Source organism: Symphalangus syndactylus, chromosome 22 (genome assembly GCF_028878055.3).
Source record: "Symphalangus syndactylus isolate Jambi chromosome 22, NHGRI_mSymSyn1-v2.1_pri, whole genome shotgun sequence".
Lineage (NCBI taxonomy): Eukaryota > Metazoa > Chordata > Mammalia > Primates > Hylobatidae > Symphalangus > Symphalangus syndactylus.
Genome location: NC_072444.2, coordinates 21,446,454 through 21,465,498, shown reverse-complemented (window position 1 = coordinate 21,465,498; position 19,045 = coordinate 21,446,454). Strand labels below are relative to the sequence as shown.

At 40.0% G+C, this 19,045-nt stretch overlaps 1 protein-coding gene and 1 non-coding gene across 4 annotated transcripts in view; both read left to right on the top strand.

Moving 5' to 3' along the window:
• Window positions 1–19,045, top strand: part of SPEN (spen family transcriptional repressor) — a 92,854-nt gene that overhangs the window by 61,266 nt on the left and 12,543 nt on the right. For all 3 annotated transcript variants that reach the window (XM_055262496.2, XM_063631787.1, XM_055262497.2), the window contains 6 exons: window positions 1,341–1,541; window positions 6,427–6,578; window positions 9,818–9,943; window positions 10,293–10,406; window positions 11,760–11,873; window positions 13,171–13,271. In XM_055262496.2, coding sequence (XP_055118471.1) covers window positions 1,341–1,541; window positions 6,427–6,578; window positions 9,818–9,943; window positions 10,293–10,406; window positions 11,760–11,873; window positions 13,171–13,271 — 808 coding nt within the window. The remainder of the gene's footprint in view (window positions 1–1,340; window positions 1,542–6,426; window positions 6,579–9,817; window positions 9,944–10,292; window positions 10,407–11,759; window positions 11,874–13,170; window positions 13,272–19,045) is intronic.
• Window positions 1,137–1,237, top strand: LOC129472783 (small nucleolar RNA U13). The gene has a single exon (XR_008654061.1). It is a non-coding gene; the product is annotated as a small nucleolar RNA U13 (small nucleolar RNA).

The window sequence follows — 19,045 nt, the reverse complement described above, 5'->3', positions numbered from 1 at the left end:
AAAAGTATTAGTAGTCATGCCAACAAAGACCAAATTAAGTATTTTTTAGCTAAGTGTATTTCAGTGATTGCTTAAATTATTTACTAAAATAGGGGCCAGGCGCAGTAGCTCTCGCCTGTAATCCCAGCACTTTGGGAGGCCAAGGCGGGCAGATCACGAGGTCAGGAGATCGAGACCATCCTGGCTAACATGGTGAAACCCCGTTTCTACTAAAAATACAAAAATTAGCCAGGCGTGGTGGCGGGCCTCTGTAGTCCCAGCTACTCGGGAGGCTGAGGCAGGAGAATGGCATGAACCCAGGAGGCGGAGTTTGCAGTGAGCTGAGATTGGGCCACTGCACTACAGCCTGGGCGACAGAGCGAGACTCTGTCTCTAAAAAAAAAAAAAAATTATTTACTAAAATAGCCTAAAAACTTATGTATCAGGTTTGTGAGTAGAGTTATTGAGATACCAATGTTGATGACCTTTTGATTTAGAGTACTTGGTAATTTAGAAATGGACAAGGGAGTAAAATTGGCTTGCCTTTCTATACACCTTTTATATTTCTAATAAAGCAAATTAACACAAGATCCCCAGATGGTATGATTTATCTGTAAAGGATATTAAAATTGTTTAGCATGCTACATGACACTTCTCACACAATTTTATCATTGAGATGATCCTTGGAAAGATAGACGATGCCTTTCCATTTCAAGTCTTTAATACTTTATAAACAGATATGTAAAATTTTTATTATGAAACATGCCCCAAAGTAGAAGGAATAGCAAAATGAACTCCCCTTATATAATATCCAAGATTCAGAAATCATCATTTTGCCATTTTTGCTTTATCTGTTTCCTGTCTTCCTGCTTTCCTACTGTTTTTTTTTTTTTTTAACCTTTAAGGTGAATCCTTGATGTTGTTTTATTTCATACCTACTTACAGACGTATATTTATGTATATATCTATAATATATAAGGGCATTTTTCTGGATAACCACAGTATCATTCTTACCTAACAAATAACCAATACTATTATCTAACACTTAGTTTATTTTCAGAATTGTACAATAATCTCCAAACTGTGTTTTTAGAGCTTTTTTGTTTGAAAAAGTAATGTTTTAATGACAATAAAACTTCAGTCAAATCTCAAGCTAGATCCTTTTGTGGTTCGTAAGCATGATGATTGGGTTTTCACACTGTGTGAGGTGTGCCTCTCTTAAACCTTGTTATGACATTGGTATATTACCTATCTGACATGAACAAAAAAATGAGAAAATCAGGCTAAGGATTTAGTAGGTTGCTTATTTAGTTATAATTAAATTAGAAGAATTAATTACTTGGTTTTGTTTGGGAATTTAGATACAAGCCTTAAAGATGGCCTTTTCCATGAATTTAAGAAATTTGGAAAAGTAACCTCAGTGCAGATACATGGAACTTCAGAAGAGAGGTATGGTCTGGTATTCTTTCGGCAGCAAGAGGACCAAGAAAAAGCCTTGACTGCATCAAAAGGAAAACTTTTCTTTGGCATGCAGATTGAAGTAACAGCGTGGATAGGTCCAGGTAAGACACAAGCAAGCTGAGTTTAAGTTACACATCACACACACTGTTTGTGTTGCAGTGTATGAGAGGGCAGCATATGATCCTGAATGAGGACACTATTCTGGCTTTATTTATTGACATATTTCCATTGTCTTCTGTTTTAAAAGATGGTTCTATTTATTGTTCAACTTAATAAAAAACATTGTTTTGGTTAGGGAGGATAGATTTTTCTGTTGCTATAATGGAGACTTGCTGACTGTTAAGAGTCTGAAAGGCAGAACTGTAGACCCTTATTGAGTCCAGCCTTCCCAAAAGGATTGAATTTATCAAAACTAGGAGGTAGCTCCTAGGAGTGTGACAACAGAATTACCTTGAATTAGAAAGGAAACTACTTCTGGTTGGGCGCAGTGGCTCATGCCTGTAATCCCAGCACTTTGGGAGGCTGAGGTGAGTGGATCATCTGAGGTCAGGAGTTCAAGACCAGCCTGGCCAACATGGTGAAACCCTGTTTCTACTAGAAATACAAAAATTAGCTGGGCCTGGTGGCGCACGCCTGTAATCCCAGCTACTTGGGAGGCTGAGGCGGGAGAATCGTGTGAACCCGGGAGGTCAAGGTTGTAGTGAGCTGAGATTGCACCATTCTACTCCAGCCTGGGCAACAGAGCAAGACTGCATCTCAATAAGTAAATAAAATAAAAAGAAAAAAGAAGCAAACTACTTAATATTGATGTGGGGGACTTGTTAGACCAGTTTTATTTCTATTATGTCCAATACAAGTTGGGTCTGTTTTTCCAGCTTGCATGACCTTGAAGACAGAGTAACAGGAATAAGCGTTATGGGTGCAACCCACTGAGAATTTCCAGGGAACATTTATTATCTTGAACCTACCTGTGGAACCTGTTATAAGGCAGGAAATCTTCTCACACGTGGCTTGCACTGGCATTTCTCCTGTTTCAGGACTGCCTGTAGTACTTGTTTAAAAATGCAGGCTCTTTAACCCTGCCCCAGCTTACTGATTCAGAGTTTACACACTTAAGTTTGGGAACCCCTAATTTAACAGAACTTGTGAGGAAATGTGTAAAGGAATCAATAGAAACATTAAAAATTTATAGTCACCTTATGAAGCTGAGACACTTGAACTTTAAGACTTTAAGTGGAATTTATAGGTTAAACATGGCCTGTTATAGGATAAATATGAATATTCTTGTAATATTCATTTATTAGATAATTTTAAAAAATGTAGTTCCCCGATGAAGATGCACAAATATGTTATTTGTATAATAAAACTGGCACGGAATTGTTAGGGTGACCACTGCAAAATGGTCACTCTGTGATGTTACAATGAAACATAACAATTCAAAGGAATATTATCTTTTCAAAGGATAATAGGTTAAGCCTTCACAGTCCTTCTTCCATCAAGTTTGAGATGGACTGCCCTAAATTTTACTAAACTAAGAGCAACTCCAGGAGTTCTTTAAAATTTAACACATTTGGAACAGGTCAGAACGGCTTGAGAAACATTTAGAATGTCGTGTGATCTATATACATTTCTCGAGCCATTTATAATTATTAAGTAAGGAGGATCTCATCCAGGGGCATTCAGTATGTAACTTTTATCTCTAGATGGTAGGGCTAGCTTGAGATTTTTACTGTAAAAAGCTTTTAACCTAGTTATTTAGCACCTAGGAAATAGGCTTTACCTACTTGCCAGTGAAAATTTTGAGAAGTTTGGTTGGTTCAAGTATAGAAAAGCTAAATACTTTTCCCAGATAGGACAACATTAAATACCAGTTAAATAGGATATGTGAAAGCAGTTGAATTTTGAGTATGGAGACTTGGTTGGAATTATGCTGTCAGATGGTTAAATCATGAATGTTATATTGAAATGTACTGAGCTGATTGCTTAGGTCAAGGATTATTTTCAAAGATCCAAATCCAAGAAACCTAACTTTGCATATAGACCCCTTGGTGGCTTCTAAGATTTCTTTTCCCATACATTGCATTACAATCCCCTAAGTGTGAAATTACAAGTTCAAGAAGTTTTTTCCCAAAGGTGTGTAGGCATTAAGACTTTGACTGGTTGTGAAGGTTAAGTGGACTACACGTGGAAAACTTTTTTTTTTTTTTTGCTAACTAAATTTCCAATCTTGAAAATTTACTGCTGAGTGTGGTGGCTCACACCTTGATTGATTGATTGGAGACAGGGTCTCACTCTGTTGCCACCCAGGCTAGAGTGTAGTGTCATAATCATAGCTCACCAAAACCTCGACCTCCTGGGCTCAAGCGATCCTCCTACCTTGGCCTCCCAAAGTGCTAGGATTATAGGCATGAGCCACCATGCCTGACCAAGCTCATGCCTGTAAACACTTTGGGAGGCTACGGCAGGAGGATCGCTTGAGCCCAGGAGTTTGAGATGAGCCTGGGCAACAAAGTGAGACCCCATCTTTACAAAAAATAAAAAATCAGCCAGGCCCTGTAGTCCCAGATACTTGGGAGGCTGAGGTGGGAGGATTGCTTAAGCCCAGGAGTTTGAGGCTGCAGTAAGCTGTGATCCCACCACTGCACTCCAGCCTGGGCAACAGAGCAAGACCCTATCTCCAAGGGGGAGAAAAAAAGAAAGAAAGAAAGAAAATGTACCAGGCCATTTGGTGGGAATGAAGTCGTTACAGATTTTAATAGTTGCAAATCATGCTTTCCTCTTGTGTTTCTGCCTTTCGGAGCACAAACCTCAATATTCTCTCTGAATTTTTTGAAATATTGTTAAATGTCTGCGCACGTTTAAATTAAGACCAAATTGAGCTTAAAATGAGATATATTCCTTTGAGATATGCAGAATATATGGAGACAGCTATTATGAGTCCTGGGTAGTTTCTGAGTCCATCTGAGTTTCATGTGAAAGTACATCATAGTCTGATTGATCAAAAGGGGTAAGATTAGTTGAGCTACCATTGGAGCCATCAGTCTGGGCTCAGAAGTGAGATGTATTCTGACTTAAGGTCCCTGAAATTGAGTTTTTAAAAATACCAGTGTCGTTGACATTATCAGTAATGTTCAATGGCTGGCCCTAAATGCTTCAGTTCAGTAAAGTTGATTAAATATTAATTTTTTGGATGGCTTTGTTTTACATTAAGAAAAAAGAACACACAGTAGTTTCCTATACTTGTTATCAACAAAACCCTGAGCGTTCCTGCCCTAGACCAAGTTTATAAATGGAGCTTCAGAGAAAGGCTACGATAAATTAGAAATTAAGCCAGGGCTTTTGATCATAAAAAATAGAGGCCACACGTCATGGCTCACACTTGTAATCCCAGCACTTTGGGAGGTTGAGGCGGGCGGATCACCTGAGGTCAGGAGTTCGAGACTAGCCTGCCCAACATGGCGAAATCCCGTCTCTACTAAAAATACAAAAATTTGGCCGGGTGTGATGGTGGGCACCTGTAATTCCAGCTACTTGGGAGGCTGAGGCAGGAGAATTGCTTGAACCCAGGAGGCAGAGGTTGCAGTGAGCCGAGATTGCTCCACTGGACTCCAGCCTGGGCGACAAGAGTGAAACTCTATCTCAAAAAAAAAAAAGAAAAAAAAAAAAAAAAAAAGAAGAAGAAGCCAGAAGCCATAACAATCATTTAACCTCTTTCTGTTTGTCATTGGGGACCATGCAACATCAAAAGATATTTAAAAGATATTGCTTTAATCAGTTTTCATAGTTACTCTTATATCTAAAATTTCCGTATTTAGACAGTTGATTTATTGTGTTAGTATGAGGGTGCGAAATGCTAAATATCTTATAAAGTGTTGAAAAGTAAATGAAATTAAACAAACAAGATGGACTATTTTCAGCTGAGTTTTTATGTCTATTTCAGAGTATAGTTTTATATTCCAAATTGAGAGCCTGCTATGTAATTTTGGAAACTAGGATTAGGCTCAAATAATTAATTACCATTTTTGCTGGGGTTTAAAATCTATTTCTGTGTCAGTGATTATTTTTAAAACAAATCAGGCCAAGTGCAGTGGCTCACGCCTGTAATCCCAGCACTTTGGGAGCCTGAGGCAGGAGGATTGCTTGAGCCCAGAGACCAGCCTGGGCAACAAAGTGAGACCTTATCTCTACAGCGGTGGGGGGAAGCTAGCTAGGCATGGTGGCATGCACCAGTGGTCCCAGCTACTTAGGAGGCTGAGGTTGGAGGATTGCTTGAGCCTGGGAGGTTGAGGCTCCAGTGAGCCATGATCATGCCAGTACACTCCAGTCTGGGTGGCAGTGAGACTCTGTCCCAAAAACAACAGATCACCTTAGCAAAGATACCTATTTTGTTTTTTCTATTTTATTTTTGAGACAGGTTCTCTCACTCCCATCACCCAGGCTGGAATGCAGTGGCATGATCACAGTTCACTGCAGCCTCAACTTCCCATGCTCATGCTATTCTCCCACCTCCGCCTCCTGAGTAGCTGAGAATACAGGTGTGCACCACCATACCTGGCTAATTTTTTGTATTTTTTTTTGGTAGAGATGGGGTTTCAACATGTTGCCCAGGCTAGTCTCAAACTCCGGGGCTCAAGCGATCCTCCCACCTTGGCATCTTAAAGTGCTGGAATTACAGGCATGAGCCACCCTTCCCAGCTAATTTAGCAGATTTAAATCAGTTTATTTTTTAATTTTAAAGGTTAAACAAAGTGTTACTTTAGCCTTAATTTTTTTTGAAACGTTTCTTTAGCCTTTGTATTCCGTTTTTGCTTTAGAGTTAGTAAGGGATGGCTATTTCTGAAGGTGTTTATGATATTTCAGTTTATGTGAGTATTCAAGCCCATTTTTTCAGACATTTTGTTTTTTAAATGTAGATTTTTCCATGATATATAAATATGCATTGAAATACTCTCTTTTCTTTTTACTTGGCCCCCGTTCCACTTACAGAAACGGAAAGTGAAAATGAATTTCGCCCCTTGGATGAAAGGATAGATGAATTTCACCCCAAAGCAACAAGAACTCTCTTTATTGGCAACCTTGAAAAAACCACTACTTACCATGACCTTCGCAACATCTTCCAGCGCTTTGGAGAAATTGTGGTATGTTGCTTTTACTATGAAAACAATTTTAGGTCTTTGTCATAACACATAAAGCATAGCACAGATTATATTTGGAAAGGTGATATTTAATGGTGTAATGAATATTGTCGTGTGCTTTTAGCTCTTGCTAAAAGATAATCCAGAAAGAATCCCATTGGGTATGGTTCTATATACGTGTGTAAAAATGTAATATATGTCCTTTGTTTACACATATATATTTTATCTTTATTTATTTATTTATTTTTTTGAGACAGAGTATCACTCTGTCTCCGAGCCTGGAGTGCAGTGTCATGATCACGACTCACTGCAGCCTCAACCTCCTGGGCTCAAGTGATCCTCCCATCTCTCAGTCTCCTGAGTAGCTGGGACTGTAGACATGTCCCACCACGCCCAGCTAATTTTTGTGTTTTTTGTAGAGGTGGTGTTTTGCCATGTTGCCCAGGCTGGCTCTTACCCATTTTTATCTTTCTTTGTTCATTGGGTTCTGTTTTAATGCCATCTCTAGTCCTGTGGATAAAATCTGGAAGAGAAAAATGTTTTTAAAAATGAAACAGCAGGCTGAGCATGGTGGCTCACACCTATAATCCCAGCACTTTGGGAGGGTGAAGTGGGCAGATCACTTTGAGCTCAGAAGTTTAAGACCAGCCTGGGCAACATGGCAAAGCCCTGTCTCCATAAAAATACAAAAATTAGCTGGGTGTTGGCGGCTTGCTCCAGTAGTCCCAGCTACTCAGGAGGCTGAGGCTGGAGAACCACTTGAGTCCAAGAAGCAGAGGCTGTGGTGAGCCGAGATCATGCCACTGTACTCCAGCGTGGGTGATAGAGTGAGACCCTGTCTCCAAAAAAAGAAGCAGCAAATTAGTGTACGATTGTTTTGTGATCACAGTGCACATCAGAAATACCTTGGGGATTACTAGAATATGGGTGTCGTCTGCTAGCAGTTCAATTCTATTAGGAAGTTTTAATTTGAATCACTTTTTATATTATGCAAGTCATTGTTAGATTAAGGGGTACAAGAAGTTTTCTGTTCCTTTATGACTCAAAATTGGAGTCAGTTTCAAAATGAAAATATTTTGGTCACAGCTTTGTAATCTTTGGATATACTATTATTATTTTTTTAGATGGAGTTTCACTCTTGTCACCCAGGCTGGAGTGCAGTGGTGCGATCTTGGCTCACTGCAACCTCTGCCTCCTGGGTTCAAGTGATTCTCCTGCCTCAGTCTCCTGAGTAGCTGGGATTACAGGCGCCCACCACCAGGCCCAGCTAATTTTTGTGTTTTTTAGTAGAGACAGGGTTTCACCGTGTTGGCCAGGCTGGTCTTGAACTCCTGACCTCAGGTGATCCGCCTGCCTTGGCTTCCTAAAGTGGTGGGATTACATGTGTGAGCCACCATGCCCAGGCTGGGATATATCATTTTATAAGATACCAGCCTTTCTCATCTCCTCAAAATCTTTCATAGAATTGTAACTTCTGTAGAAATCTGCACATGCCTCCTTGGTTCAGCTACAGCAGACTTATAGAGAACCACAACCCCCAATTAATGCTCCAACAATATGATATTACAGATTCTTGGCCACAAAGTCACACATCTGAGGTTTCATCAAAGCATTGGAAGCCCTGGTAGTTAGTTAGTGTCCTTGATAGGTATGTCAGCCCCACCCCAATGTCCTTCCTTGCTGATGGAGAAATGGATGACCTCATTTTCAATTATTTTGATTTGTCAAATTCTTTTTTTTTTTTTTTTTTTTTTTTTTGAGATGGAGTCTTGCTCTGTCGCCCAGGCTGGAGTGCAGTGGCGCAATCTCGGCTCACTGCAAGCTCTGCCTCCCGGGTTCACGCCATTCTCCTGCCTCAGCCTCTCCGAGTAGCTGGGACTACAGGCGCCCGCCACCACGCCCGGCTAGTTTTTTTGTATTTTTAGTAGAGACGGGGTTTCACCGTGGTCTCGATCTCCTGACCTCGTGATCCGCCCGCCTCGGCCTCCCGAAGTGCTGGGATTACAAGCGTGAGCCACCGCGCCCGGCCTGATTTGTCAAATTCTTTTGGTTTTGTGGGAGTAGCATATACTCTAATTGCAGTTCTACTGCCTACCTAGATGGGTGGTATGGAATTCAGTAACCTATCTGGGCTCCAGCTTCTTTTGTCTTTAGACAGTTATCTGTTACTTATTTATTTATTTATCGATCTTTTAATTTTAAAGGTTAAAGAACAAAGATTTATTAATCTCAGATATCATATTTTATTTTATTTATTTATTTTTGAGACGGAGTTTCACTTTTGTCACCTGCGCAATGGCGCGATCTTGGTTTACTGCAACCTCTGCCTCCTGGGTTCAAGCGATTCTCTTGCCTCAGCCTTCAGAATAACTGGGATTACAGGCACGTGCCGCCATGCCTGGCTGATTTTTGTATTTTTACTTTTTTGTTTGTTTCTTTCTTTTTTCTTTTTTTTTTTGAGACGGAGTCTCGCTCTGTCTCCCAGGCTGGAGTGCAGTGGCGCAATCTCGGCTAACTGCAAGCTCCGCCTCCCGGGTTCACGCCATTCTCCTGCCTCAGCCTCTCTGAGTAGCTAGGACTACAGGCGCCCGCCACCACGCCCGGCTAATTTTTTTTTGTATTTTTAGTAGAGACGGGGTTTCACCGTGGTCTCGATCTCCTGACCTCGTGATCCGCCTGCCTCGGCCTCCCAAAGTGCTGGGACAATTTTTGTATTTTTAGTAGAGACAGGTTTTCACCATGTTGGCTAGGCTGGTGTCAAACTCCTGATCTCAAGTGATCCACCTGCCTCCGCCTCCCAAAGTGCTAGGATTACAGGTGTGAGCCACCGTGCCCAGCCAGATACCATATTTTAAATGGCCTGGCCCCTAATAACGATTTTAGATATTGCAGAAGGGAATTATTTCTTAGGATTTCATGAAATAGCCTGCCTTTTCTTTATTATCGTTAAGTTTCTCTTAATGCTGTTATTATGGATTTAAAATTTTGAATTTTGAATTGCAACGCTGTTGCTCCTTTGCAGAGAGCTTCACATGAGAAGGATTTCATGGTTTGTGGCAACAAATGCTATATGTTTTATAGCAAACTAGTAACTTACCATTGTATTAAGGTGTACAATTTTTTTAAGTAAATGATGATTGAGAACATGACTTTTTTGAGAAATAAATACCCTATATGGACTTGGTTCATTCTAATTTATTTTCTTGGGCATATTGCTAAGTTGTATTCATTGGTTTTTTCAGGATATTGACATTAAGAAAGTAAATGGAGTTCCTCAGTATGCGTTTCTGCAATACTGTGATATTGCTAGCGTTTGTAAAGCTATTAAGAAGATGGATGGGGAATATCTTGGAAATAATCGCCTCAAGGTAAATGAATTTGCATAAATTATTGTGCTGTTATGATTTACTTTGTTTTTTAAGATTTGAAGGGTTTTTTTTGCATATGCCTTATTATTTAAGATCCTAGTAAGACAGATAACCATAAAAGTGATATATTTCTTTGTATTCCTATCCTATTATATACTGTAATCTGATTAATACTCGATTAGCCAGGCAGGATTTTTTTTTTATATATTCCTATTTAATTTTAACCAGATGGTTCCCACTTGAGATGTTGATTTGATAAGATTCCTATAGAAAACCAGTTTTCTCAGAATTCTGTAGTTGAATAGTAATTGTGAACTTTACTAATAGAAATTTTGCCTTTTATATTCAGCTGGGTTTTGGAAAGAGCATGCCTACAAACTGCGTGTGGCTAGATGGGCTTTCTTCGAACGTGTCAGATCAGTATTTAACACGACATTTCTGCCGATATGGGCCTGTGGTAAAGGTAGGCGGGAGGTTTTGGTGTGTGGTTCAGATATCTGACTCACTCGTCTTCGTATTCTCTCCTTTCAGTCTCAATTGGCTAGCATTGCCTATTTCTTTAATAACTAGCACATTAAAATTATGTTTGCTAAGATTTGATCAATAAGGGCATTTGCATCTGTTGCCTTAAGTTATTAGTATTTTGAAAAACTGTTTTGAACTAGCCAAGATGATTAATTTTGAAACTATTCTCATAGTATAAATAGAATGAAATAGAAATGTTGCTTAGGGATTTTTATAATTTTATCTTACATTAAAATTAGATAGTCTGATTATATAGTTATTCACATTTGCACTAAATATGTAATTAGACTTTTTTAAATGAGGGGAAGTTCACACAACAGAATATTCATCTAACCAATGATTTTTATGTAATACATCCATAAGCAACAGGAAAAGGGTCTCCAGACCCAATTCAGTGTGTGAAGGTCAAGCTTCGGTTCCTTAAAACTATGTTTACTCTGTGGTAGGTATATTGTATAGCCTTGACAATGCTTTATTTTTTTTTTAATTAATTTATTTATTTTTAATTGAGACAGAGTCTTGCTCTGTCACCCAGCCTGGAGTGCAGCAGCGGGATCTCAGCTCACTGCAACTTCCGCCTCCCAGGTTCAAGCGATTCTGTAGCCTCAGCCTCTCGAATAGCTGGGATTACAGGTGTGTGCCACCACGCCTGGCTAGTTTTGTATTTTTAGTAGAGATGGGGTTTTGCCATGTTGGCCAGGCTGGTCTCAAACTCCTGACCTCAAGTGATCCACCTGCCTCTCTGCCTCCTGAAGTGCTGAGATGACAGGCACCGCGCCTGGCAGACAATACTTTAAATGTAGCTTTTGTTGTTGAGAGAAATACACATCTTAAAGATTGCCTGTATAAAAAAATCCACAGACTTAAGACAGTTATGCTACTTGTAGCCAAAGTTCACAGAAATTCTTTCTTGTTCTTAATTTTTCCTTCCTTTCAAGGGTGTTTTTTGTTGTTGTTGGTTTTGCTTTTTTGTTTTGAGCCAAAACAAGATGAATACTTTACTGAAATACAATATAGTGGTCAGTAAACGTGGAAAACAAAGTAAAATACAGAAGAACAAATTAAAGGCATAATATCTCAACCCATAATGTCTATGATTGTAAACAGTCCCTGCACATTTTCATTTTATTGTGTTCACTACAATGTGCATCACACTTTTTTTAATAGAATAAAATATATAAAAATATATTTTTTCTCATCCGTGTCCTTGTGGATTTTGTTGGGACTGACACTAAGCTGGATGAGGCTCTTACTTGTTTTTTGTTTGTTTGTTTGTTTGTTTGTTTTACAGGTGGTGTTTGACCGCTTAAAAGGCATGGCCCTGGTTCTCTACAATGAAATTGAATATGCACAAGCAGCTGTAAAAGAGACCAAAGGGAGGAAAATCGGTGGGAATAAAATTAAGGTGTGCAGAATGACTTTAAACAGAAGCAAAACAAAGTCCTATTCAAATCTCACCCTCTTGGGCTGGGCGTGGTGGCTCATGCCTGTAATCCCAGCACTTTGGGAGGCTAAGGCAGGTGGATCACCTGAGGTCAGGAGTTCGAGACCAGCCTGATGAACATGGTGAAACCCCGTCTCTACTAAAAATACAAAAAAAATTAGCTGGGCGTGGTGGCGCATGCCTGTTAATCCCAGCTACTTGGGAGGCTGACGCAGGAGAATTGCTTGAACCCAGGAGGCGGAGGTGGCAGTGTGCCGAGATCATGCCATTGCACTCCAGCCTGGGTGACAGAGTGAGACTCCATCTCAAAAACAAAAACAAAAACAAAAAAACAACTCACACCATTAATAACTAGCATTTTGTAGGCTGCCAGCCAGGGGAGTGGTTTACAGGACACGTATGCTGTATCATTAGTGTTTAAGGGGGAGTATTACAATTTTATGCTCAGCTACTTGTGGGCACAGCATCTTTAAACCATTAGCCACAGATCCTTCCCTAAAAATCCTCTCATTCAAAGAAGTGTGCTTCTCAGTGTCTGGGTGCTGATGCTCACATAGACACTCTCATCGCAGGCTCAACCACAGTCACCCATGGGTATCTGACACCCAGGGCCTCATAGTATCAGTCCAGCATCCTGAATGATATGTCTTTCTTTCCTTTCCTACTCTCCTGAAGATGGGTAGCCACTGAAAGCATAATTTTATGTCTAGTGTATGTATTTAAAAACTTGTATTCATGGTAGTTTGAAGGAATTTATGCACTTAATAACTATGAAATAACTATGATTGTTAGGTTGAAAGAAGTATTTTAAAAATAAGACGATAAGCTAATTGACAGCTGATGGGCATCATATGCTTTAATAACTTTGAAGCCCAGCTGTGAGTAAAGTTTAAAATGTTCATCCATATTTTATTTTATATTCTAACTGTAGTTTTGGCAACAGAGATTGCTGGATTTAGTTGATCTGATTACTTAATTGCCATTTCAGTTTTCCATTTTGCTTTTTTCACTCCTTCACAATTGGGTTTGAAACTTTATAAATTTCATTCCTTTATCACGGTTTATACAGAATTTGAGAGATTTCAGGTTAATAAAATATAGTTTCAATGATTGGGACTGTTTTACTTGAGATACATTGCTGTTTTCCTGAAATTTTCTCAGAAGGGCTATGTTGTGAAGAATTTACAAATTTGATAACATTCTTCCATCATTAAAATTTGAAACTTGCATCAAACACCTCTCTTTTTTTTTTTTAAAGGTGGATTTTGCAAATCGGGAAAGTCAGCTGGCTTTTTATCACTGCATGGAGAAATCTGGTCAAGACATCAGAGACTTTTATGAAATGTTAGCCGAAAGAAGGTATGTATTTTAAACTTATCAGTGTAGCTTGAGTTTTAATACAGAAACTTAAGATGGCATTAAATTTTATTTTTCACTTTTTACCCCTACTTTCATCTTCTAGAATAGAGAATGCTTCTCTTTTATCACTTCATATGGAAACAAAGGTTTATTTTTTTGAATCCAGTTTCCAGGTAATTCCTATGGGTTTGGAGCAACCTGTCTGGATTTCTCTCTGAACGCTCCTAGAGCTTGAAAGAGTTACTGTTTTGCCAGGTGATAACTTTATGTACTTTTTTTTTTTTTTTGAGACGGAGTCTCGCTCAGTCGCCCAGGCTGGAGTGCAGTGGTGCAATCTCGGCTCACTGCAAGCTCCGCCTCCCGGGTTCACGCCATTCTCCGGCCTCAGCCTCTCCGAGTAGCTGGGACTACAGGCGCCCGCCACCGCGCCCGGCTAATTTTTTTTGTATTTTTAGTAGAGACGGGGTTTCACCGTGGTCTCGATCTCCTGACCTGGTGATCTGCCCGCCTCGGCCTCCCAAAGTGCTGGGATTACAAGCGTGAGCCACCGCGCCTGGCCTGTACTTTTTTTTTTGAGACAGGATCTCACTCTGTCACCCAGACTGGAGTACAGTGGCATGATCATGGCTCACTGCAGTCTCTGCCTTGTAGGCTCAAGTGATCCTCACACGTCATTTTCTTGAATAGCTGGGACTACAGACACTTGCCACCACGCTGGAGTAATTTTTGTAAAGACGGGGTTTCTCCATGTTGTCCAGGCTGGTCTTGAACTCCTGGACTCAAGCGATCTGCCCGCCTTGGCCTCCCAAAGCGCTGGGATTACAGGTGTGAGCCACCGCACCTGGTCTGCTTTATGTACCATTAATCATAAATACAAATCATCTTGCTTACAGTTACTTCTTAAAGTAAATGTATTAATATATGTTAGAGTGCATTATAAACTTTTAAATGGCTACATATTTAGTAATGACAACATCCAGCTTGTATGTGCTCATACATTTAACTTAAAAAAAATAAAAATAAAAACTTCCAAAAGAATATCAAGAGCTTTATTTTAAAGTTGAATCTCTTAAATAGTCAAAGTGAATCAATAAGCCAAAGCATATGTAAACTGGTAACTTTGGCAATGTGCAGGGCAAACCTGATTTCCCCTTGTTAATACTTTCAGTCATGGTTATGTAGCATTTAATGTTTTTTCTGCTGAACAGACCGAAATATAGTAAAACATCTTAAGATAATGCCACCAGATTCTTCAATAGCTGATTACTTTTGAAAATGGAAATTTGGTCCATATGATCAAGCTGTTTTTCCAGACATGCCTCTGATTAAGTTTCCTGGAATGTTCCCACTAGGTCTCCACCCCTATACATACGTGTTAGACAAAAGGTTTGTGTGAAAAACGCCTTTAGACAGTTGAGTTCAAGGTATGAAAAGGGCTCCATGGCAAGATGAGCCAAGTCAGTGTTGTGCTGCCACAAGCCCTGTTGAATGCATTCCCTTTCTACTGCCTCTTCTTGCCAATTCATTTTTGTTTAAGTGATAGCAAGTATTAGTATATATTAATTCATTTCTTAGTGGAATATTGTACAACAGTCATTGAATACTTGGTGCTTTTTTTTTTTTGAGATAGAGTCTTGCTCTGTTGCCCAGGCTAGAGTGCAGTGATGCGATCTTGGCTCACTGCAACCTCTGCCTTCCAGGTTCAAGCGATTCTCCTGCCTCAGCTTCCCGAGTAGCTGGGACTACAGGCGCATGCCACCATGCCTGGCTAATTTTTGTATTTTTAGTAGAGATGAGGTTTCACCATATTGGTCACGCTGGTCTTGAACTCCTGACCTCGTGATCCGCCCACCTTGGCCTCCCAAAGTGCTGGGATTACAGGCGTGAGCCACTGCGCCCGGCCTACTTGGTGTTTTTAAATGAAAAATGCTCCCTATGGCCAAATTCTCAAAAGCTCAAACTTGTCAGGTTTTGATAGTTTCTTACCAGATCAGAATCCAAATCACAAAGCTTCAAAGATCAACACTCCTTTAGCTAGAAAGTCAGGCTTGATAGGCTGTTTTCTCAGTTGTGTGAGTGTAAGACAGCGAGAGTGAGCATAAAATTGTGTGGCCACATGCAAGATAATGTGTGTGTCTTATGTCAAGAGAGAAAAAAATTCTCCATCCTGGCTTCCCAAGTAGCAGTTTGAAGTCATTGTTAATACAGTAAATGCTTACAAGGAATTCTTATCTATATGTGAGTGGAAAGTGTCCTGGAGGCCTACGTGCACCTAAAACATAGAAAATCCATTAAAATCCTCTGTGTATATTAAATATTTTAAAACAGGAGTTTTGTGTGAGGGTTGAATAATGTAATGTGGGTGTTACTTTTTGTATATTACTACTTAAAATCTATTTTTTTTTTTTGAGACGGAGTTTTGCTTTTGTTGCCCAGGCTGGAGTGCAATGGCGCAATCTCGGCTCACCGCAACCTCCGCCTCCCGGGTTCAAGCGATTCTCCTGCCTCAGGCTCCAGAGTAGCTGGAATTACAGGCACGCGTCACCAGGCCTGGCTAATTTTGCATTTTTAGTGGAGATGGGGTTTCTCCATGTTGGTCAGGCTGGTCTCAAACTCCCGACCTCAGGTGATCCACCCGCCTCGGCCTCCCAAAGTGCTGGGATTACAGGTGTGAGCCACTGCGCTCGGCCAAAAGTCATTGTTTTTTTTTTAGTGATGAACTAACTGGCTTTGGGTTTGTTCTGTGTTTTTTCTCATGGTTATTTATCCCTCTCAAATGGCGGTTATCTCCTCGTGAGGAAGCAGGAGGGTGTGGGACTTCACTGTGACCCAGGTTTGCCCCGTGTGGTTTCAGTTGGCAGTGCTTGTGGAATGCATTCCTTGCAGTAGACCTTGAGGATCTTTGCCTCTTCCATAGAATGGAAGTTATCTCACTGAGTAGTTGATGCATGAATGAAAAAAAATGCTTTAACGCTAGTGATAAGCTCAGGAATGCAAATGACAACTGTATTTGCACAGGGCTTTCCCATTTTCCAAGTAGTATTTCATTCGATCCCTCTAATACTCTTGTCAGGTAACGCTTTTTATGGAAGGAACTTTTGCTAATAAGGTCACAGGCCACTAAGGGGCTGGGCTGGGGATAAACCTAGGGTTCCTACCTGCTAGTGCATTGAGCCTACCCTTTACCAAAGTGGTTCTCGAGATGAATTTACAGGGTCACATTGTGATTCAGATGACATCTACTTATGGTACTTTGGATACTGTGTGGTTTTGTGAACAGAGTTCTCTCTGACTTTCTGCAGTTCCTCAGTGTCCCCGTACATGGTCCAAGTGCCAGTTGTGTTGTCCCTGCTTAAATTGTTGAATTCTTTGAGGGCAGAACTGCTTATTTCTTTTGTTGTCATGGGGCCCAGCAAAATAAGTATTTGTTAAGCTGAACAGTGCTGCAGCATGAATGCTTATACATATATTTCTGCCTTCCAAAACTTTTTTTTTATATTACTACTTTATAAATTTTTATTAATTTTTTTTTTTTTTTGTAGGGATGGGGTCTTGCTGTGTTGATCCTGCCAGTCTTGAACTCCTGGCCTCAAGCAGGCCTCCCAAAGTGCTAGGATTACAAGCCTAAGCTACCATGCCCAGCCCATATTTTTAGATATAGTTTTAGTTTGCTTAATTAAAAAGGTATCTTGATACTGTGTTTTTAAAATATGACTCAAGCCTACCATTAATATGGGCAGTAAACTAATGACCATTCTAGGTGTCTTACTCACTTTATAATATTAGAAGGTATATAATGTGTTCACCTTCATGTGGAAAATACATCCTCAAAGTATGTATTTATGGTGGTAATGAGTTAAATTAGCCTAATTCGATGCCTAGTAACATTTATGAGCTGGCTGGTCAGTATTTAGACAAGGAATCTGATTCCCATGGAGCTGTGGAAGGATCATCTTGAATCCAATTAAACCAAATATCATAGATACACAATAAAATATTTTCTTTGAGAAAGTTCAGTATAAGTACATATAATAGGCCAGGCACGGTGGCTCATGCCTGTAATCCCAGAACTTTGGGAGACTGAGGCGGACAGATCACCAGAGGTCAGGAGTTTGAGTTCAGCCTGGCCAACACAGTGAAACCTGTCTCTACTAAAAATACAAAAAAATTAGCCAAGCATGGTGGCGCATGCCTGTATTCCCAGCTACTCGTGGTGGTGAGGTAGGAGGATCACTTAAACCCCAGAGGTGGAGAGCAGTGAGCCAAGATTGTGCCACTGCACTCCAGCTCGGATATATATATATATACACACACACACACACACACACATATATATAAAATAATGTGTTATTGATGCTTCCAGTGTTGGAATGTTCAGTCTAGATGCTTCGTTTGCTGTTCAAAGGAGTTGGAACATCATTTAGTAGCAGCTTTGATATATTTTTCTAAAGTTCATTCTTTTAACAAATAGTTGAGTGCTATGAGCCAAGTGCTGTTGTAAGAGCTAGAGAAATTTTGGCCAAGAAGACAAAGCCTGTGCCTTTATGGGGCTTATGTTCTAGTGTTCTTTTTTTTTTTTGAGACGGTGTCTCGCTCTGTCACCCAGGCTGGAGTGCAGTAGCACGATCTTGGCTCACTTTAAGCTCCACCTCCCAGGTTCACGCCATTCTCCTTCCTCAGCCTCCCGAGTACCTGGGACTACAGGCGCCCGCCACCACACCTGGCTAATTTTTTCTATTTTTAGTAGAGACGGGGTTTCACCATGTTAGCCAGGATGGTCTCGATCTCCTGACCTCGTGATCCACCCGCCTCGGCCTCCCAAAGTGCTGGGATTACAGGCATGAGCCACCGTGCCCGGCCAAATTCTAGTGTTCTTTCAGCGAGCTACTAATGGCAGTGTTATCTAGAATGAGCCAGGTGTATCTAAGTGAGAGAACAAACATTGCTGAGAATGAATGAGTGAAGGAAGTAATTGGTCTCTGTTACAGGTGTATTTAATTTCATATAATATATGTTCTTGTGTGTAAATTTAATCCTATTTTGAAGGCACCAGACAGGTGCCTGTGGGAGAAAACCTGTGGTAAGTTCCTTAAAACTGGAGGAGTTCTCTCACAGTGCTTGCAGTCATCCCTGGTTTGTTAGTTGGCAGCCTGGGGGAAAGTGACAACATTTACTAAGGCCAAGTACCTGCCTAGGATTATGCTAGGAAAGTTTTTACAGGTATTATCTTAATCTTTTTAAGAGCTTTATGAGGAAAAGCTACCATCATTTTATGAGTGAGGAGACTGAGTTCAGAGAGTTTAACCAGGTTCCAATGTATTTTTTAAAAACTGTGAATTAGATAGAAGTGTTAACAGCATCATACAGGTCACATAGATGGCAAGATTTTAGTTAAAATTTTTATCTGTTTTTCTAAACAGTGGATTTATTTTCCAAGTTATGGTAAGAATATCTTTTTATAGAATAGTAATTTTGTGGGAGACTTAGGAGTATGGGGATATTGTCCACTAACTAGTGTCTGCTTTGTCACAACGCCGGAGTTACCAGAAACATTAAAAAAGGGTTGAATCACCACTGCCCAATAGGAGCATAATGTAAGTTATATAAGTTCTGTATATGTAATTTTAAATTTTCTAGTAGCCACATTAAAAAGACAAAATGAAATTAATTTTCTTTAATATATCTAAAATGTTGTTTCAACATGTAATCAGTCTAAATTGTTTTTCTATAAACTAGGTCTACAAAATTGGGTGTGTATTTTACACATCTCAATT